We start from the raw sequence: 22,698 nt of genomic DNA, 5'->3' as shown, positions 1-22,698 counted from the left end.
ACAGGAATACTATTACAATGTCCCAGTAATATATTTCTCTTCTTCATGACCAAACCACAATGATGCTTTGCAATAATCTTGCGATCAGCTACCACAGACAGCGATTTAACAATGCCACTAGTCCCAGAATAAATCACACGGCACTCTGCGCTAGTGCATTTCATTCCATTTCCATTTACTATAGTCCATAACATCATCAAGCTTTTCCAGTATAACAGTCAGATTTTTCTCCATTTTATCAGCAATTCCCAAATTTGGTTTAGTGAGTTGATTCTGTTAGTATTCATCTATTTCTCTTGACAAGGTTATTAGCAAAAATACTAATGAGATTAGACTCCAGACTGGTCTTAGACACGCTGCTTTAACCTGAATACCTTCTCTTTCAGGACCCGTTGCAGTCCCTCCGTTAGCTTACTAAAAAAGTAATGTTGGTCATCTGAAGAAAAGTGAGCCCTTTTGGGAACGGGGAGTACTACTCTCAGTAACACACCTCCAAAAGCTCAACTGGCCTTTGACCTCAGAAAGTGAGGGTTCCTACAAAACTAATACTTTCAGTCTCTTGGCTTTTTCATTGTTCTCATGTTCCAGCTGCCTCTTCCCAGAACAGCAGAGCAGGGGCTTTTTAACACCTCTGAGCTACAAAGGAAGAATAACTAGGTCATTTAAAAACCTAGTTCGATTAGTCCTTCCTCCCTAGATTTTTTTTTTCATTGTATTTTTATGCCTGGTTTTAGGCTACTGAAGCTTCTCAGTAGAGTCTTGGGTGATGATCAGCTCTTTAACCGTTTCTCTTGCAATTGCTGTAAAGTCACAATAGCTTAAAGCACACTATAAGCCTTATTCAAATTATAAAATCTGCAATTTTAAGCCTGCTATGTATAAATGGTATTATATGGTTATAGAAACAGTATTTAATATTTTTTTTTCTCAGATGTGTTATTGTCATTTCAGAATAATACAAACCATTATGAGATCTCACTAGTAAGCAGAAATTTCTGTGACAAGTATGGAACAACTTAATTACTTGCTCTTAACTTATTTTTCATATTCCTCTCAATTAATGTTAGCAAAATTATGTACTGTGAATGACAAAAATTAAAGTCACCTAGTGAAAAAGTCTGCCAGCAGAAAAAGAGTGCACTTTGCTCTCAGCTTTAAATATTTGTCTGTTATCTGACAGAATAGCCACATGCAGTATTTGTTAATAAGTGACATCTCAATGGAAGCCTACAAAATAAAAGATACTGCTCCTATGCATAACAAAAGGAAAAAAAATCATTGATATTACTTACTTGATTAAGTATATCTTGTTTCTGCAACGCATGCAAGGAAAGAAAGAATACACATACATTAGTGCAGTGTCGTAACACTCAGGCTCTGTTTTTATAACAGAACTATTTTTGTTGAAAGGTTAGTGATGTAGATGAACAGGTTTAAGACATTAGATAGAATATCCCATTTTCTTGCATTAGCACATATGTCAAGAAAATGGTTCTAAGTCAGCATTCTAGTCTTGATTAGAGTGCAAGCAATTTATTTTTAACCATGCAATGACAGATAACCAACAAAAAAAAAGTAAATACAATGTTTGTCTTCAATCCCTGTGTACTTTAAAAAACCATAAAAAATTACTTGTTGCCAAGAATAGTTGTTACTGAAACAACTTAATCAGAAGAGAAGGCAATGATAAATTCCATAAATACATTAACAACAAAAGGAGGGCTAAGGACAATCTCCATCCTTTATTGAATGTGGGGGGGGAAACATAGTGACAAAGGAGGAGAAAAAAGGCTGAGGTACTTAATGCCTTCTTTGCCTCAGTCTTTAACAGTAAGACCAGTTGTCCACAGGGTACCCAGCCCCCGGAGCTGGAAGACAGGGACGGGGAGAAGAATGAAGCTCCCATAATCCAAGGGGAAATGGTTAGCAACCTGCTACACCACTTAGGCAGGCACAAGTCTATGGGGCCGGATGGGATCTGCCCAAGGGTACTGAGGGAGCTGGCAGAAGTGCTCACCAAGCCACTTTCCATCATTTATAGCAGTCCTGGCTAACCGGGGAGGTCCCAGTTGACTGGAGGTTTACCAATGTGACGTCCATCTACAAGAAGGGCTGGAAGGAGGATCCGGGGAACTACAGGCCTGTCAGTCTGAGCTCAGTGCCGGGGAAGGTTATGGAGCAGATCATCTTGAGTGCCATCACGCGGCACATACAGGACAACCAGGTGGATCAGGCCCAGTCAGCATGGGTTTATGAAAGGCAGGTCCTGCTTGACTAACCTGATCTCCTTCTATGACAAGGTGACCCGCCTAGTGGATGAGGGAAAGGCTGTGGATGTTGTTTACCTGGACTTCAGTAAAGCCTTTGACATTTCATTCTCCTGGAGAAACTGGCTGCTCATGGCTTGGATGGGCATACTCTTCACTGGGTAAAAAACTGGCTGGATAGCCAGGCTGGAGTTAAATCCAGTTGGCAGCCAGTCACGAGCGGTATTCCCCAGGGCTCAGTATTGCAGCCAGTTCTGTCTAATATCTTTATCAATGATCTGGACGAGGGGATCGAGTGCACCCTCAAGTAAGTTTGCAGACGACACCAAGTTGGGCGGGAGTGTTGATCTGCTTGAAGGGAGGAAGGCTCTATGGAGGGATCTGGACAGGCTGGATCGATGGGCCAGGGCCAATTGTATGAGGTTCAACAAGGCCAAGTGCCAGGTCCTGCACTTGGGTCACAACAACCCCATGCAACGCTACAGGCTTGGGGAAGAGTGGCTGGAAAGCTGCCTGGTGGAAAAGGACCTGGGGGTGTTGGTCAGCAGCCGGCTGAATATGAGCCAGCACTGTACCCAGGTGGCCAAGAAGGCCAATGGCATCCTGGCCTGTATCAGAAATAGTGTGGCCAGCAGGAGTAGGGAAGTGATCGTCTCCCTGTACTCAGCACTGGTGAGGCTGCACCTCGAATCCTGTGTTCAGTTTTGGGCCCCTCTCTACAATAGAGACAATGAGGTGCTGGAGCGTGTCCAAAGGAGAGCAACGAAGCTGGTGAAGGATCTGGAGAACAAGTCTTATGAGGAGCGGCTGAGGGAACTGAGGTTGTTTAGCCTGGAGAAAAGGAGGCTGAGGGGAGACCTTATCGCTCTCTACAACTACCTGAAAGGAGGTTGTAGCACAGTGGGTGTTGGTCTCTTCTCCCAAGTAACAAGTGATAGGACGAGAGGAAATGGCCTCAAGTCATGCCAGGGGAGGTTTAGATTGGATGTTAGGAAAAATGTCTTCCCTGAAAGGGTTATCAAGCACTGGACCAGGCTGCCCAGGGAGGTGGTTGAGTCCCCATCCCTGGAGGTATTTAAAAGACATGTAGATGTGGTGCTTAGAGACGTGGTTTAGTGGTGGAGTTGGCAGTGTTAGGTTTACAGTTGGACTTGATGATCTTAAAGATCTTTTCCAACCTAAAGGATTATATGATTCTACAAACGCTAGCAAGCACTGTCTCAAAAGTCATCATTATATGCTGCTTTAGTTTCTTTTTATTTTTTCTCCTTTTAATAAAGGTGTCGTATTAATTTTCTACCTTAATCACAAACTGCTATCACTACTTCCCAGCAAGAGGTACTACCTTAAATTTATAAATACAGTTGTATTCTCTGCATAAATCACACTGATTGTGCCAGACTTTTGCTAAACTATAGTTACCAGACATATCTTTGATACGTTCACAGAGTTAAGCTAGAAAAACCCTAAAACCTCTGGAAATGAGAAGGACCCTGGAGAAAGCTTCTTGGAAGTGTCTGCACTACTTCCAAAAATGCAAAAATCCTTTGGAGCCCCAAAAATCCTTGAAGCCCGAAGTTTGGCAGAATGTTTGCAGTCAGGTTGCAACCTGACTGCAAACATTCTGCCAAACTTCGGGCTTCAGCTCTCTGGGCAGATCAGGTCATGGAACGTGCCTTGTGTCATGTACTCGCTGTCATAACCTTCTTGGAAATTTTTGTTTTCCTGGTCTTTCTGCATATGCACATTTGTTCTTTTTATCCACACCCGAACTGTGAAACTCTGGAGCACTGCCCCACTCCACGTGCAGACCCAAAGCTGCACCCTGACTGCTTGTCTGGCTGAGACCCCTCCATGCACCTTCCACCCTCACTCTTCATGCACTGATTAACCCTAAGAGCTCTAGATGGTAAGCACATAAGCAGGTAAACAATAAATTATGATGCACTCCAACAGATCCCTCAAAAAGGGTGATGACACTAGGACTACAAGCACACAATGATGTGTACTTACTGTCCATTTAGATACAGTCTTCAGCTCCATCTGCTTTCCTAATTCTTGATAGCCTATTCAGTGCTCCCCTCAAAGTGAAATTGCTGAATTTAATATAGATAAATCTCAAGATGATGGAAAGACTATTTACAATCACAGCTTTCCAGGAGGCTGATCTTAACCTACTTATATGTCTTACATCAGGTATAAAATCTAGTCTTAATTACATATTTGACATTGACTTATAGAAGAAGGTGGAAGGGCAGAGGTTCAGTAGCATTTGTAGAAGTTTTAGTCATCTCCCTTACACTGAAAGCAGAGAGCAAAAGCTCCATAAATAAACTCCCTATACTGGATGACCTTCTGATAATCAGATACATCATTTCCACTAAGCCCAAAAACCACTCACTCGCCAAGATATAAGGTAATGGAAAAACAAACCAGATGACTTCAGGTAACAACCTTCGAATACCAATAGCTCTTCTTTTGTTATTTGTGTCCCATTAAATCAGCTTGTGATAAAGAGCTGCAATGGAGTGGAATAAATTCCTGAACCCTTTAAGCAGGGAGAAGCTTGAAACAGGAAGTTCTTAAGGCTTCTTCTTAAGTACATAAATATATCACACTGCTAAATCTGCCATAGCTCTATGCCCCATGTATATTGGTAAAAAAGTGGCACCACCTTTTGGTAGAATATTGACAAGACTTGAAAAATACTTGGAGTGCTTATAAGATAGTGAACTATGAAATTAAGAGCTAAAATGAAAACATGATGGTATCCTCTACAAAACACAACAATAAAACAGAAGTTCTGTCTATAATATGTGGAAGTAAAAAGTTGCACTATGACTTATTTCAGCTGCACCAGTCAATTTTTGTCATCTCATTTACAGATAATAATTAATTACTTAACTTAAATAGTACATGCAACTCATGGAGTCCTCATCTGACCACATACAATCAACTTGCAAATCATTCTGTAAAGAGTTTATCCACGTAGCAGGTTGAATACATGCCAAATATAGACACACCTGTGCAAAGGCAGTTCTGTCTGACTTGGAATATTCACTCAACTGCAGGGGAAATTTCAGCCACTTTGCTTCCAGTTCAGCAGCTTATGGCATGAAACCTGAGCTAATAAATCCTACTAGATCCAAAGTAGCTTCGCTGCTAGCTGTGTTTTCCTTATGTTGCACTCCCTGAAGTCTAAGTGCTAAGCAGCAAAGCACAAAAGCTGTCAGGGTTAGCCTTGGTCCAACATTGACCCCGTAGCAGTGAATAGCTTGACCCCTGCTGAAGACACTACAGAGTGACTTGCATTCCCTCCTCCCCTTTCATCCTCCCATCCTGCTCGCTGGCTTGGGTGCTATGCTGCTCTATAATCCCTGGATGTTTCAGTACATTGGTAGCATTCTGCAAACAAATCACTGTGAAAGGAAGAACTCTGCGAAACCCAATATAGAGTCACAGACTCAGCTCAGGACTAACTGTGTTTGTTAATTCCAGCTTTGCACAAATTCTGCCAATTCACCTGGCTTCAGTCAGAGCAGTTGTCCCAGGTGCCTGGGACTGATGACTTTTTGCCATGACTTATCCTCCACGTACCTCCACTGGAGGAATGGCTGTTAAGAGAGAGTAATCTCACAACTTTAAATACTGATTTGTTTATATATAAACATTATCAAATTATCAATGTGTTACCTACATGGCAACATGTTATTTAAATATGCATAAAATAAATACACAATTATTTTGTATTTTAAAAGGTTACACTTCACAAAACTGAAACCATTGTATGATGACTGAAAAGAAATGAAGAAATTCAAGAAAAAATGTGAATAATAAATTAAGATCATTTTATCACGTATACTAAGAGCACAAAGAAAACCGCAGAAGTAAAAAGTAAAAAAAAAGCAAGCATTGAGTTTGTAAATCAACAGTTCACATTTTTCTAAAAAAAAAAAAGTATCTACTTTCTAACAGGAATCAATTAAGGAAGGTCCTACAGCCTATGTTACATTGGAGAATAAATTAGATGATCACAGCATTCCCATCCTTTTATAATCCATGATTCTATTTAACTAAAATAATGGAGATTTAAGATAATAATTTACAAGATCAACTCATACTATTTCACTGCATTATGAAATATTTTCCTCAGAAACTAAAATGACCAACATTATGCTTTGCAAAGTTCAAAGTGTCAAAGAATTTTTCAGTACTTAATGAGTTATAACTACCTTACTTGACAATAATTCTTGTCTTTTACATCCTGAAACGTAAGATCAAGTAATTTTCATAATGGCTAGCACATTTTTCTATCCTGAATTCCACATAATGCAAGCACAGTTAGAAACATTACTATTAGAAACATCACTGAAACAGGTTTTTATTTAGCTACATTTTGAATCACACTATTAGGATGCACTAAGCAGATACAAATTGCAATTGAGGATATCAACAGAAAACAATTTGGCTTCTTCTACCAGCCAAAACAGAATACTTTGTCTAACAGTGAATCTGTAGTGACAATGCACACACACACACACTTTTTTTTCAGCTGAAATTTTTGTTTCATAACATCAGAAAAAAATTCCCCTTTAATAATGGGGATCCCACTACCAGAAACAACATAAGAGAAACAGAATTTAAAAAGAAATCTTAACTGAACAGATTTTACTTTTTATCTTTTGAAATTATGCTTAACATTTCCAATCTTTAAAAAGAATTGGGAAGCATGTTAATCTTACCATAAGTTTGGGGGGTTTTGTGTCTGTTTGTTTAAATCTTAGAAAAGAAAATGTGGTTTTATATAAAATTATTAAGGTCTGTCTAATGTGATGTTTATAAACTTTTAGTGCTTCAAAATATTCATATTTTTGTTTCCCAAACAGTTTCAAATACCCCAAACAGCTGATTTATAAATAATCTTCCATTTCAAATGCTTAGATTTGCTACAACATTTGTAAATATTTTTCCCCACCATTTCTGACCATTGAAGAAAGAAGAAGAATTACCCCTTCAGGATTATATTTTGCTAACACACCACTGCCATGGAACTCTTCTAAGACATCCTTAATTTTCTTGGTGGAATCTGGATGAAGAATAAAGAGAGAGAACATGAAAATACAGAAAACTGATTTACATAATATGAACTGTAATTAACAACCAAACTGCTAATAGCTTTTCTGAATGCACATCAGTAATTTTCTCTAGCTGTATGAGAGCTGTGAGCACAAAGAAAATGAGAACATACTGCACCCTCTCACCAAATACTGTAAAGATCAGCAAGTAAACACAAAATGCTCAGAAATAAACACTCTTTAACCCAATCCTTAACTATTAAGCAGCATATTTCTGAAGGAGTTGTTTGCAAGGACTATTTCAAGTCACTTTTCTTGTCCTTGAAACTTGAGTCATCTACGGAACATGGTCATTCCCAACAGCACTACTAAATCTCCTCTGGCATAGCTGCCTGTGAGTAGAGGAACTGTCAGAGGAGCCTGACAGTATCAAGATAAAGGGGAAACTTGAAGAAAAAAAAAACTTTTTCTGCAGTCACATCACAGAAAAGAAATGTTGGTATCGAAACCTCAATGTTTGCAGACCTCTAAGATACTCTAACCGCTGGCAGCTACAGTAACTTTAGGAATACTTTTGTCTAACAGAATTGTGCAAAATCCCTACAGTTCAGAAGCACATAGGTGTAACCTTTCCAATTTGTTTTTAATTGTCTACTTGCAGAATAACAAAACAGTTATTTCAATAAGTAGCCACTACATAAAACCCTTAAACTCAGATTCACTTAGAATACACCATGCACATAACCATCTTTTAAATATCTCAGCAATACAACAAAAATAATTGTAACTCAATTTTTTCTTTAAAATGCAGTAGTTGAGTGCGTAATGGTCAAATGTGCATAATGGCCACAACACTGAAGTAAACCATGAACTAGTAATGAGCAGCAGATGCATTACAGAAGAAAACAGGTAAACTTAACGGCTGCACATTTATTTTTACAACAAAACCTGGAAGGAAAGGAGACAAGCAAAGAGTGGACCAAAAACAGGACTATCACATGAGCAATTAGTTAGACACTTAAAATTACAAACATTAGGACCTAGTCTTACTGATTTTTTAATTATATCAACCAAATATAGCATTGTAATAGTTCTTAAAAGTTAAAGAAATTCAGCACCTTAAACCTGACTCTAAAAAAGTACATTTAGTAAATTATGTGACCTGGAAGGAGAAAATGTAGCAGCAAAGGATTTGAAAAATAGCTTTGTAACAGTTCATAACAGCTATAAACAGGACACACCAGTAAAATTCAGTTTTAAGAGGTGCTGGAGGAGTTGTTCCCCCACCCCCACACACAGTTTAGATTGTAGTAAGAATGGCTTTTCCCAATATTTGTCATTTTATGAAATTTTCTTAAATGAAAACACACAAGACTATGTGTGGCCTCAATAAAACAGTTTATCTTCACTAATCGGATGTATTTCAATGGTACTGCCAACTGTAATTAATGGAGTTTAGCTGGTCTCACAGGCAGTCACAGCAAACATTTACTTGATAAAGTAAACTATAGTCTTATTGCTGTGTCATTTGAAATACAGCAAATAATTACAACTTTATGTGAAAAAGACAAAAAAGTATAAAAAAATAATAAATCAATATGTTAAGAAATAAATTTTATCAAGAACTATAACTAGAAGCTGATGGGTTAGATATGTACTGATTAGGACATATACACAGATTGATTGACAAATTTCTTTTTTACTTGATCTCTATTATTTAAATATGTTTTTCAGTAGCCATACACAAGGTTGTACACAAAAATCATTGCAACTTATGATAATGAAATCAATAATCATGACAGTGGCAGCGTAAGATAAGCAGATACATGACAGAGGTGACTGAACCTCATCCTAAAAAACAATTGTTCTGAACTTTGGAGGAAAGAGGTTAAACACACATCAAACAGAAAGACAGCAAAGTCTCCCCACACACCTTTTATTATCCAGAGAAAATAATAAGTAAATAAATAAAGTAGAAATGGCCCACTTTCTAGCAGTTTTACAACAGTGTCTTGAGGTTTTCTCCCAGCAATGACCATGCTTCTTTCATTTCATATTTTGCCAGATAAATTCTATTTAACTTTAAATGAGTATTAAGCCTATGCAACTGTAATTAAAACAAAAAACCTGCTATGTTGCTTATTAAAAATAAATTAAATCTTTGCTTTTAATTTTGTTCATATTCATCTTAGTCAAGTATCATTAAGATAGAAAATATTCTCTATTCCAGCAACAACACAACTATTCATGTTTTTGTGCATGAGCTTAAAGGAGTCACATCCGAAAAGCATAGCTAATTCCATACTTGAAATAACTGTCAAGAAAAAAGGGTCTGTGGATGTAAATTCTGCTTTGTTTGTCCCAGCAAAACTCTTGCAAGAGGTTTCCACATTCTGGACAGGAGATCTTTTGAGATCTTTTAAAATACTATGAAATGACATACTGATATTTTAAGTCAAATGCCAACTGAAATCTTCTGCATGCGTACTCTTCAACAGTGCTGACATTCCTCAGAAAAATTAATTCTCCTTCCTCAGCCTCTAGTAGGCAAACTAGTATTAGAAACATGTTCCATCTTTAATAAGTTGACCTAAAAGGATATGAAGAATAGGATAGTTTTCACGTTTCACTCTTATTTGGGGATCACATTCAAATATAGGGAAAAAAAAAAAAGAAAAAAAAAGAAGAAATACAAGAGGCATTGTCTTGGAAAGCTCTATGCCAATAAAAATGAGAAACTCCAATAAAATACTCTCAATTCTACTTTAAAAACAAACAAACAAACAAAAGTAAATGCTTTCCATCAAAAATAGACAAAAATTTCCAGAAATTATACACAGAAGTAACTAGGAAGTTTTCCTAACTTTTTTTCCTAAGTTTCCTAACTAGGAAATAACAACAATGGTATGGGTTTCATTACAGTTTATTTAGTCGGATCCAAACCATCTACATACTCACTGGAAAATGGTGGTGTAAACACAAGCATCAAACCAGAACCTGTGTTCTCACTGTTACCTCCAAGTACAAGTGTTCTGCATAACTTAGCAACTTACTGCTTTGTGAGCAGTCTCAGTAAATTAATAAGCACCGCTCATGTTAAAATACAAATATGGTCTTAAACTCTGTTCGATAACTCTTACCTGTTTTTTAAATCAAGGACAAATTCCTTCTTTGCCTAAGTCTCTGTATTCCAAGCTCTCCTCAAGAGAGACAGTTTCTAAATATGTGTAGATATAGCACATAGCCTGTCACTGTTGTGCTTAAATCCCATCTTATCCACAAAGCTATAGCTGGCACAGTATGAATTTCAGGTAGCTTTAAATATGAAATTTGTTTCATGAAACATATCCCTTTCCTTTGCTCTCACAATTTTATTATTTTTATTACCCACTAGCCCAGTGCTTTAGGCATTCTCTCAAAATACGGAAGACCTTCAATTCTCTCCTCTGCCTGAATGGATTTAAACCCCTATCGTTCAATCCATCTTCTGTTGCAATTTGGATAGAATGCAGCAGTGTTCATTTAGCCAAGGGGGTGGAAGGAGAAAAAGGGAAACTGTGGCCCAGGAATCAGAGCTTTCCTTGGATGAGGTGAGACGTGGTTTTCCACCTCATGCTCCAGTGAGTTTGGGGCAGAACAAACAGGCTAGGCGTGGTGTGGAAGACTGCTAACTGAAAAGCTATTACTACTGCATGGGAGAAAAGTAGCTGGATTCCACACAGTGCTGCAGAAATTTTATTTTAAAATAAAGACTCCAAAACAATAGATATCTAGATGAGACTTGGGCTAACGTTGTATTGTTTCAGAATAAAGGCAAAACAATTAAAATCATGACACTAGAAATATGAAACCTGCATATGTAACAGTAAAAGTGTCAAAGTGTCTGATTTTTCCTTAACTGTCTTTCAGTCCTAACAAAGATACTTTTTATAACTGAAGACAAATTTAAATGCTAAGTTCAAAACCGCTTAAGATTCAGCCCACATTAAAAATTATGATTCATTTTTTAAAATGACTCAACTTTAGATGAGGAAGATTGAGCACTCAGTTGAGACTGGAATTTGGTGTATCATTTCTCCCATAATCAGAAAACACAAAACAGAAGGAAAGCTTGCCCAGATCACACACTTTGTCTACATTTTCTCCCCATCCTCCCAGAAAAGTTATTGAAAAGGATTTTTTCTTAAAAAAAAAAAAAAAGACTTATAAGAAAACTTATATAAAACTCAGCATAAATCACATGCTACATACAGAAAACTGTTTGGCAACTTAAAGGGAAATAAGCACTAGAAAAGTGACTGGATTATGAGTAATTCCCTTATAAATCCACGTATGTTTTTCAATCTCAACAAAAATTCATAATAGCCTGCATACCTTCTTGGACTGTAACTAATTTTAACACCGACAATAAAAAGTAGAGTAATAACCACTTTCTACCGCTATTTCCCTTTTGTAAACTTTATACAATATGAAAAATATCACAGGCATCCAAAGTCCTACCATCATCAAGTTCAGAATTTATAGAAGCTGCAAAGTTATTTTCTATACATCTTATTATGACTGAGGAAAACAAAAGGTGCAACCTTCAATACACAGTTTTCTGCATGCCAACAAAGCCTAGCTCAAACTCAAAAGCCCTGCTTGATAGATAAGCCAATGAGAAGCATGAGGAAAAACCCAGCACTCAGCTGACATCACAATTTTTATACGCGTTCTTATTCTTCTATGGATTTTTCTTTCTTTTGTGGATGCAACCATACAAAAATGTGTGTGTGTGTGTATATAAATTTATACACATAGCTTTTTTTCCTTTTGCATAATTTATTTTATTCAGAGAATTGGATAATGCTTTTGCTCAAGCTATAGCTATGCTTAATCTAAAGTTTTACTGGTCTAGAAACATCAGTATGTTAAAAAGGCCAAGCTTGCCAACAAACCTGTATGCAGCACCAAAGGGTAAAAACTGTTCACCTTCCAACAAAAAAGGTTGTTCGAGTAAAAACACGGTTTACCTAATATGACTCAGTCTTGCTGCATGTCGGTGTTGGTAAGAGATGCCTGATGGTTGACACTGAACCAGCAGAAGGCAGTAGCTTACATGTCCTATGCTTCCCATACATATGGCTGCAGGCTCGCTGGCAAAGCTCTTTCAATATAGGTCATGCCTCGGTTTTGGTTTGTGACTTGTAAGTGGCCTTTCGATGCAAATTTCACAAAAGAAACAAACATTTAAAACCTTAAGTGAGATAAACACTCAATTTTGGTTTTCTGCTAATTGGAATTTAAAACCTATTGCAGCCTTGAAAAGAGTGGCCAGGCTGGGAAGGCAATCACCGTCCAGTGGTCTGAAGAAGACGTCCCCTCACTAGTTGCTACCAATGGTTTGGGTAACACTCCTTAAACTGGAGAATTTGAGTGACTACACCCTCCAGCAAACCACATTCCCATTGAATTCTGTGACAAACAATTAGGAAAAAGCTGCTTAGAAACACAGGCAGAATTGGATGATGCTGTCTAAATACAGTGGCAAGTGACTTCTGCAACGGGAAATGGAGGAGGCGGAAGAAGAGGCAGGTGAGGGAGGTGAGGACAGAGGAGGACAACTTCTTCCTCCTGATGCCGATGTAGGAGCTGCCTCTTCCGCTCATTTTCCCTGCTGGGGCCCGGCATCACAAGGAGGAAGACTGACCCATTTTTATCCATTGCCATGTACTAAGTAATGCTCACACAGGCAATCGAGGACTTCTTTGTGAAAAAAGCAATATTGACTGCACATGCCAGCACACCTTCAGTCCACATTAATGAAAGAAGTCCACCAAAGCCCACTTCACTACAGCAGATGTTCAAATGAAATTATACGGCAAACAACAGGGATTTGGGGGGGAGTAGGGGGAGGCTTAATTTTTGTCTGCTAGTAGGACAAGCTTTGAAAGGCAGAAATAAGTAAAGGACAAAAACCTACTCCAGGACTTGAGAGGAACTACAGGTAATTCCTGTGTGTACCTAAAAAACATTCTGAGAAGAAAAAGAACTAATCATCCTTTACATTTTCAAATTACTACAGCTAACTTGCTCAGCTTCTTTTGGACTCCTTTGTCTCCTGACATTCAGAAAATTAAGGCTGAAACAGTTTGAAAGATCCTCAGAGCGCATCTCTGAGAGCAAGGTTCAGGGTGTAAGGGCACTGCAAGGGCTGAGGACTCCCTGGGGCCAGGACCCCGTGCGGCTCTCCTGAAGCAGCAGGGCAGGGCCTGGCAGCCAGGGCCTGTCACACTGCCACTGCCGGGAGCAGGGCAGCCCGGGGGGCAGCCCCAGCCCCGGGCATCGGGCACCTCCCTGGTGACGTGGCAAGCCCGAGGCTGTCAGCCCATGGGTGGGACCGGCTCTGGGGAGCTGGAGACCAGCCCCGCTGCAGCGTTGCCAGGGCAGGGCTGGCCGGCCCCAGGGGGCTGGCATGGGGTCCTGGGCCATAGGCAGGGTCTGGGAGCCCTGGGGGAGGCCAGGCAGGAACAGTCAGGCCTGGCAGTGCCCTCAGGCAGCATTCCCTCATCCTAAATTCATGAGGTGAGAAAACCATGATATTGCAAGTCATTCTAATATTCAGCTTCAAAAAAATTGAGTATTTGTGCACGTAGTCAATATGCCATACTTCAGAAACAACTTGCCCTGAGACTGAGAAGGAGGAGACGCCTCGAGAGACCTCTCCAGCCCTCAGATCCCATCACCCAGCTTGAGCCTGAAAACTAATACAAACCTTCAGCAAGTAACTTTGTGGCTCCTTCTTTCCCTTTTCTCATTTCCTGCTTCTTTATAGCTGGTCACAATATCTGATACAAGGCTGCCAGCTCATAACCTTTCCAGTTAGAATCATGATGAAACCATTCTCTATTAAATTAAGGAAGCAATGCTATTGACAACATATTTCAGCCCAAACACTAACTCTAAGCACTAACTTTCTAACAGCGAAGAATCAAATCGGTTTGGTTTGAAATTTAGCATGTATTATTTCTGATTTTAAGTGGAAATAGGGAAATGGTTTTATAAGTTTGAGAATATTTGTACTGGTTTTGAAATCTACATTTTAAAAAATAGAGTAGTTCGCTTGTTTCAATTTTCCCCCAAATTATTCTTTATAATTTTTAATACATATACTTTGAACTCATTAGCTATTTCACCTAAACTTTAACTATGGCTTCAAAAATTATTGAACAGGATATATGAACATACGGTATATTCTTACATACCTATGCACTTAAACACAGGTTGATAAAAAAAAGTAAGTAATTTTTGCAGTTATAAAAACAAGTAGCTCAAAGAAGCGAGGTAAAAGTGGCACAGGATTGCTTACATGTCTAAAATTTAAATATTTTGCATGCTCTGTGTCAGAAATTAGAAATATTTTGAAACATTCCAACTAACATGGAAGTAGATACCTGTTAGTATTTTATGGAAGTCCACAAAATAACAAAAATAAAAAAAATGCTAAAAGTAAAATTAAGAAAGCATTAGCATGTAACCTTTCCAAGCCTCTACAGATAGGCCTAAGATACTTTATTTCTACCTAAGGCGTTACTCTCATGTCTGATCTTTTTTCTATCAGCAAACTTTAGCTCCCCCATCTATTCCTTCAACATATACTTACTAAAAAGTGGTACACAAGTTTCTCTTATTTCCACATATATCCAAATATAAAATTGCCAAAGGGGTTATCCAATACCAAGACATACAAAGATGTTAAAAACTTGTGGGTTTGAATTTACAGTGCCACTTAAATTATTACACATCATATGAAATAGTAACTGTGCAAAGGGAAACTGTGAAGAAGTTTAAGCTAACACATTTCACCTGTTCACCATGAGGGTGAGTCAAGATTGGCCACATATTTACCACAGTACCACAGCTTCTTTTGATTGCCTGTCTTTATTTTAAAGAGCTTGGGGGAAGTTCCTCAGGTGGTATAAGTTGCCCTGTGCAGTTGGGGCTTTCTTTGTTTGTTTTGTTGCTGTTTGTTTGTCTTCCCCTCTCCCATTTCTTTATGAGCAGGCTGCTTTAAAGCCCCCGTTTCATTGCAAGACATAATTTCAAAGCTACATCTGGTTCTTCCATTCTTCCATGCAGCACAGACAATTCTTGAAATGGTTTCGTACTCTTCTTGAGGCAGGAAGATTTAATGGTTACTTTTTCTTTTCCCCATTTTGCTTTATCATGTTTCTTGCTTCCAAAATATCACATTCATTTTACTCTTCCTCTTACAAAGTTTTAAAGCTTTATACAGTGACAGTTCTTGACATCCTATGTACTGAAACTGTATTTCAGCGATGAAATTTTAGCTCTCTTGACATTGGAGGCAACACTTCTTCCGACTTTTACCTAAGGCAATTTTCTTAACATACAATAATTTATCATCTCATGAATAAGGAAATATAAATGTTGAATCAAGGGATTATTTTTAAAACTAAAAATCCAACTCAATTTGGTTTTATCTCTTATGGGTTTCTGATCCATTAAGACACATCTATCTTCCACTTCGAGATCTATTTACTATTGCAAAGAAATGTTATTTAAAAACAAAATCTGCACTTCTTGCAATCATGATTCTCTATTACAGTTTATCTTGGGAGCAAAGACTTTGAAGTCAAATACTTACCTAGACCATAAAACTAAAAGAATTAGCAACACAAGTACACATTGCTTGGGATCTTGAACTACAAATGGTGAAGGTTCCTACACTTGATGAAGATATGTACTAATAATAAGCTGTTTTGCCCTTTGCCTGTTCTAAACATGATTCCTAAACTTTTGTTCTTCGTGATCATGTTTGGTATAGTAGTGAAGAGCAGATGAAAAAGTGTTCACTAGAACCTGTTCTCCCCAGGAGTCAGAGAAACAAGCCTTGACAACTCTATCAAAAGTTTGTCAACAATTAGTGGCAATCAAAACTATCAAAAACTCTATCAAGCACGGTAGTACTGTTATTGTATGCTGTTATTTTGGTGTGCCCAAAATTCTCTGTTGCCTGACTAGATTTGGATGTGGAGACTCTGCATGATGTAGTTATATATACACTGTGTACATACGTAAGTACAATGTTGCCAAGAATGTTGCCAAGCCCTTGCATTTTAGTTTATATATAGATGCACATATACATATATATTCAATTCGGTGAATTCAGATCAATTTTTGCAATCAATAAGATATTACCTGATCTAACCTATCAAATCTCCATAAAAATTAGCTTCAAGTGGCCATATACAGTCTGGGGAAGGGAAAGAGAAAAAGTCTCCTCTACATTCTATATATCTTTGGACAGCATAAGCAGATTTGGCCACTTGGGGCATTACGCAATATTTTGTATTTGTTAAAACTGTGCTCCAGTTTACATAATAAGAAATTGCCTGAAGGTTCATGACTCAATACCTCTGATTTAAAAAAAAAAAAAATCATTATTGGTTATATAAAGCCTCTCCAATTTGTATTTCCTTTGCAGAGGGTTTTTAAGTTTGTGTGTGTTGAAAGTGTTGACACTGCAACAGCAGTTCTAATTCTCCACCACTTCCGCTGAGAATCTTGCCATAATTCCATTTTGGATACAATCTTTGAGTACTTCTAATATTACAGGTGTTGAGCCTGTGGAATCATTAATATCATAGAAAGTTTAAAGTTAGTCACTGAAAAAATAACAGCTGTGCTGTCCACAGGAATGAGCTGCTAAGTAGACATCTGCCTAGGAGTCACAGCCTGCCAACCACTGCTGAATTACAAAGGCATGGTCTGATGCAGAGATGGTTTCCACTGTGGTATTTACACATTCAGCTACCTTATAAGGCTACTGAAAAAACGTACTGCTAACTAGATAAAATTAAAAAACAAAACTCAAAGAAAAAAGGCTACAGACTGAGCAGTGAAAATCAAAAGTCTCAATTCCAGTTCAAGATCTAACTTTTGGAATAATATTATTCTCCTAATGCCCAGGAACTTGAAGTTTAATGAAATAAAGGACTGATAAGAGGCTACAAGTTTGTCTTAACTGTGTATTAAGAAGATTGGGAGTTTTCCTATTTCCATTACTACAGCAAAGCAACTCAGTATTTATATTATACCTTCACACATTAACTAAGGCTAATATATGCTCATTTATCTTAACAATTGCCATTGCAAACCTATTCTGGGAAGTCTGCTTTATGTTCATTGCTCTGAGAAACAAATATATTTCAAGTTTCAAGTACTACTTCCATAAATCTTCTGGCTGTGGAGTTCAAAACTTAAAAAATTCTGTTTCCATCTAAGCCAGCTCTGTGTCCAAGTTTGGTACAGTTAAACAGGTCTTTTGCAGCATTGCTCTATCAAGTCTTTTATTTTGTCAGTATTCAATACCTTCTCCTATTAATTAACAGCTTTATCTCATTGAAGAGACTTTATGGACAATACTTGAGAAACAAAGAGTACAGGAGAGAGGTACCAGGAATGGACAAGAAGGAAAGGAAAGCTCGTAAGATCAGTTTACGCTCCTGGAGAGCTGTGTTCTCCTGATTCTTGCTTGATACATCTCAAATCCTTTCCCTTTCACCACATTAGACCTGAAATCTATATCTGCCTCAGTTCAAAGGGATTTAATCTTCCACCTTTCCAATATCAAAGCTGGAATAGGAAAATTCTTTGCTCATTCCAGGACTCTAAGGAGACAGCAAGCAAGAATAAACCTTAAAATATAGTCCATTGATAAAAGCAGCATTAAACCCTACTACCAGGACTATTTGTGACTTTATCCAATGACATTTTAATGTTAATAAAACAGTCTTTGGAGAGGCACGCTCCAAGGAAGACTACATTTTCATGGAAACTAACCTGGCAAGGTAATAACGTTATTCAGATAAGTAGCTCCCTCAAGCAAGTTTACAGAGCTCTCTAATAATCCTAAACAGTATCTGCTTAACTACAATTTAAGCAGTTTAATACACTTGGGTTAGTTGCCCTCTACAGGCTTAGAAGCCAAAGCCCATTTGCTCTCTTAGCTTTCTTTCTTTCTCTGTTACCACTTCCTGGAATTCCCTATTCAGCTAATAAAACAAACAAAAAAGAATATATAAATTCTTAGCCATTTTTGTTCTAGTCCCTCAGAAATATCTTTAACCCTAAAATTATCCTATAATCAGTTTTCCATTGTTTTATCCCATCAATCTGTTCTTCATTTATATTTTACCACTACTTCATTTTTCTCCAATCTTATTCCCTAGGATAGATGTTTGCTTTTTTGTGTGCTACCACCAATTAAGAGTTTTTGTGTGATGGATATAGTAGTACACAGGTATCTGTGTTTTAAAACTTGTCTGTCCAGCCCTATAAGCTTACCTCCTTGTCTTTGAAAGAATCACCATGTTTTACTTTAGGGAAATGCAAAATGGATTGCTTCCAGCAAATCTGAGTCATAGGGAAGACAGACCTTTATTCAAAAGGAATTGTCTTGAGAAAGGAATGAGAAGTACTACAGATCTAGACTGATTTTTGCCTTAAAACACTGATGATGGACTGTTGGATAAAATTACTAGAATGAATGAACAAAGATGTAATTAGGAAGGCATCACGTGAAAAGGATGGAAGCCAAGTGACTCCTACTTACTAAACAAGTTTAGTCACTGAGTGTACAGAAAAAAAGATATACACTAAGGACGTCATGAAATAAACCTACCACCCAGCAAACCAAAAACCCCATCAAATAAACTGGGAAAAAACGCAGCTTATACTACAAATGCATATAACTTAACTGAGTGAAGGGTAAAACAAAGTTCTACGAATTCTGAATACGTACATAGTAAGAGTGCTTCTTACCTGCAACAATACCAAGAACTATGCCAAATAAGATAAAGAACTTGTTAAACAAGCACAAAACTTTCAGAGTTCAGTTGTATTAACTTGGGCTTTATTCCTGATATTTCTAAGACAGTAAATCATCTTAAATGCATTTCTAACATTCACAAGGGGTTTTATTAGCCATGAATTAGCGATCTATGCAATTTATTTGGATATTAACCAACAGTTTGGACCAGGAGAGGAACCAGTCCCTGACTCAAGCCAAGCAAATTTTATTATTATAAAAAAAAAAATTGTATTCAAAATATTTCTATTGTCTTTGTTTTGAATACTATTGCATAACATGCTCACATCTATAAAAATCCACTGAAAATACAAAGCTATGGAGGTTGTTGTAATGACGAACACAAGATTTCAGGACTTTTGCCATGGCCTAGTATGATGGGTATCTTTAAAATAAAACATGGCACTGTGTCTTTCCTTTAACGACATGGCACAGCAGATTCCATTTACAGCAGTAACTGTTGCCGTAAACATCCTTGAACCAGTTACCTTAGAGACTTTAACTAGAGGCATACCCAATACACCAGTACCAGCATCTTCTTCCGTTACCCTTTCCAGTTCTCAAAAAATCCCTGTATTAAGGTTAGTAGAATATCATCCTTTTACAGTTCAAATGACAGTGTAAGTCAAATCAAATCTTTTTCCACCTTTACATTTTTCAGAATAAGGTCTTAATGACTGAAAAACTTTGGTGACAACAACAGACAAACAACAGGATCTTTCATAAGAACACATTCCTGCTGCCTAATTTCCACAACTATTAATCATTTGGCTTTCTCACCTCGGTGAAGTCTAAGCAGATCTTTCTAAATGAACTGGAAAGCTCTTTTTTTTTTTCCTTCATCCTACAGGTCATTATCAAATATGTTGAAAATGTCTCTACCAAGGGAAGGTTTTTTCTACTTTGAAGTCAAAAGTTGCAACTGTGGCTTCTTTATTCATACCCAAATGATTGGGCGTAGAGATAAAAGTACAGTTGCATCAGCACAGACCTCAATTCCACAGATTTGAAAAGCGTGAGTTAATTTTACTTCCGCTTACTAATGTAATCAAACTTTTAGTATCTTTCTCCCCTATAGAAACATGCAGCCCTTTGATAGGTCTATTATAAAATGGCACAATACATACAGAAAGATCTTAAAGAGCATATACTGTACCGATTTATTCCATGTAAAGGACTATTACAGGTTAGCACCCCCTATGGACAGTTACTATAAATACAATACTGGTTAAATCACTAATTTTTATAAAGTAATTGTCATTTACCTGTCATTATGGTTAGAACATCTTTTAGAAATTTCTGGCAAGTTCTCCAAGAATTTCCTCACCAAAATTTGTTTCCAAATCACAAATGAGTTCTCCATCTTTGGTTAGGTCTTTCCTTAAATCATCCCTGCCACAAATCCTGTCAACTATCAATAACCTTTGGAGCAAGAATCATTTACCTTGCCAATCCATAATGTTACAGCTTAGGGAAAACAATTAGGAAGGAGAGGAGCAAATCAATTTACTAAAACATCTTTTCTGTCACCTACGCTTCAAATTACAAAGATATGCCCCTAAACTAAACTCAATGTATATTTAGAAGAAAAACATAAATGTCTATTTACTGTAAGCTTAATATAAACTTAACATAAGCTTATGGAGAGGTTTTATGAACATGTAGCCCTAAAATACAGGTATTATAAAAACATGAAGTTATCTAACCTAGTAGCAAAACACCAGTAACATGACACTGGCATTCATCAACTTAATGTTGCCACAGACAAAAGTAACATAACAGTAATGAACTAACAACACTCCCAGGTCCCAGGATTCAAATTTATATCCCTTCCTAATCCATCCACTTCTACCTCAGTATGCTCACACAGGACAGGTTTGTTTGTTTAATTTTATATTGTTCAGTTAGGAACATTAACAATGATACTGTCCAGAGCATTGAAGATCAAGATAATTTCAGCAAATACGATCTGACAGAGCAAAAGTAAGCAGAAAAGACATGAGAAGGAAAGAAGGATGAAGAGTTAATCACCAAAAAGGATAAAAGGAACAAGAGAAGACAAAAAAAGATAGGGAAAAGGAAAGACAGGAAGAGGCTGATGAGACTTCAAAAATAGCAAGACAAAACAGAAGAGGAAAGAAAAGTTGATTAGAATCATAGAATGGTTTGGGTTGGAAGTGACCTTAAAGATCGTCTAGTTACAACCCCCCTGCCATGGGCAGGGACACCTTCTTCTGATTCTTCTGAACTTCTTCCCTTCTTTCACCTTTCCTCTTCTTTTGCTCCTTCATACTTTTGTTTTCAAGTTGTAACTAATGTATCTTAAAGAGAAAAAGCTCTCAGAAATGCTATATCACTTACAAAGACCTTAAAGAATCTAAAAGAATGATCTCATCATTTTCCAAGTTTCCAGAGACCTTAACTTTCTGATGATCTAAAAGGATAACTTCCTTTTCAGAATAAAGATACTCCATCAAATGCTCCCTACATGAGGAGGAAAAAAAAAAAAAAGACACATTACAAATTAATATTAGAGCATGCAGAAACAGGAAATTACAGTCATAAGCAGAACCTTAACTTCTCCCAAATGTTTGTATTCATCATTAACTTGCTGATGAACATACTGAATGTTCCATAAGTTTGATTATTAAAAGTATTTAAATGTAGTAATATGTTAATAAAATAGTTCGATTTAAGCAAATAAAAAGAGGCAAGAGGATGACTAGAAATAAGTTCACTTAAAAACCTGGGGAACAATCTAGCTGAGAGGGAGCTACATTCCAATTCCAATGGAGTTACATTCCAAATAAATGAAAGAGCAAACCATTAGTGAACTTTTTGACTCAACTGCTTGTGGAGATCAGGCTTATTTGGTATACCTTGCCTTGGTTCAGGGAAAGTTGAAGAAAGGGAAAGTTGGTTGATTTACTGTAAGACATCAGAGACAGCAAAGAAAAGAAAAACAAAACTAGTCTTCAGGGACTTCAGAGCTTTGTCAAAGGAAGGTAAAGGAAATATTTTAGACTTTTTCCTTGCTTTTCAAGCTGGGTTCTTCCTTTCCTGTGTTATATCCTGTTTCAGAAATAGAAAAAGCAAAACATTTTAATACCTCTGTTGTAAAAACTCTGCTCTAGAGCATTTTAACCCAAGGAGTCTGCTCTTGAAAAAAGACATTGGAAGTCCTGGAGCCTGCCAGGCATGCAGTAAGTGCAATACACAGCAGACAGTATCTTATGAAAAGATCTATAACATTTCATCTCAAGGAAAGATAAACTCTAGTATCTACGGGGATAAGCTGAGCAGTATGGTTTTCCTTAAACAACGGTACCATGCTTTATTAGAGCCTATCCTATGTTTTAAATACCACTGTATAGACAAACATAAAACAACCGTAAAACCAGAATTTACTGAATTCTATTTAGCAGGTAACATGCTTCCCTAACAAATACAATTAACAATAAATATAGGATATGTCTTTTTTATT

General features: G+C 37.3%; 1 protein-coding gene across 7 annotated transcripts in view; it reads right to left on the bottom strand.

Moving 5' to 3' along the window:
• The window catches only part of DGKB (diacylglycerol kinase beta), a 379,491-nt gene that overhangs the window by 289,541 nt on the left and 67,252 nt on the right, over nt 1-22,698 (bottom strand). For 5 of the 7 annotated variants that reach the window (XM_076331405.1, XM_076331402.1, XM_076331403.1 and 2 more), the window contains exons 3-4: nt 7,277-7,353; nt 1,293-1,313 (exon numbers count right to left, since the gene is read on the bottom strand). In XM_076331405.1, coding sequence (XP_076187520.1) covers nt 1,293-1,313; nt 7,277-7,353 — 98 coding nt within the window. The remainder of the gene's footprint in view (nt 1-1,292; nt 1,314-7,276; nt 7,354-22,698) is intronic. The other 2 variants (XM_076331406.1, XM_076331408.1) reach the window with 1 other exon arrangement.

The sequence above is a fragment of the Aptenodytes patagonicus genome, chromosome 2, assembly GCF_965638725.1.
Source record: "Aptenodytes patagonicus chromosome 2, bAptPat1.pri.cur, whole genome shotgun sequence".
In the NCBI taxonomy this organism is placed as follows: domain Eukaryota; kingdom Metazoa; phylum Chordata; class Aves; order Sphenisciformes; family Spheniscidae; genus Aptenodytes; species Aptenodytes patagonicus.
Note: the sequence above shows the minus strand (reverse complement) of the source record. Positions and strands in the feature narration are given on the sequence as shown.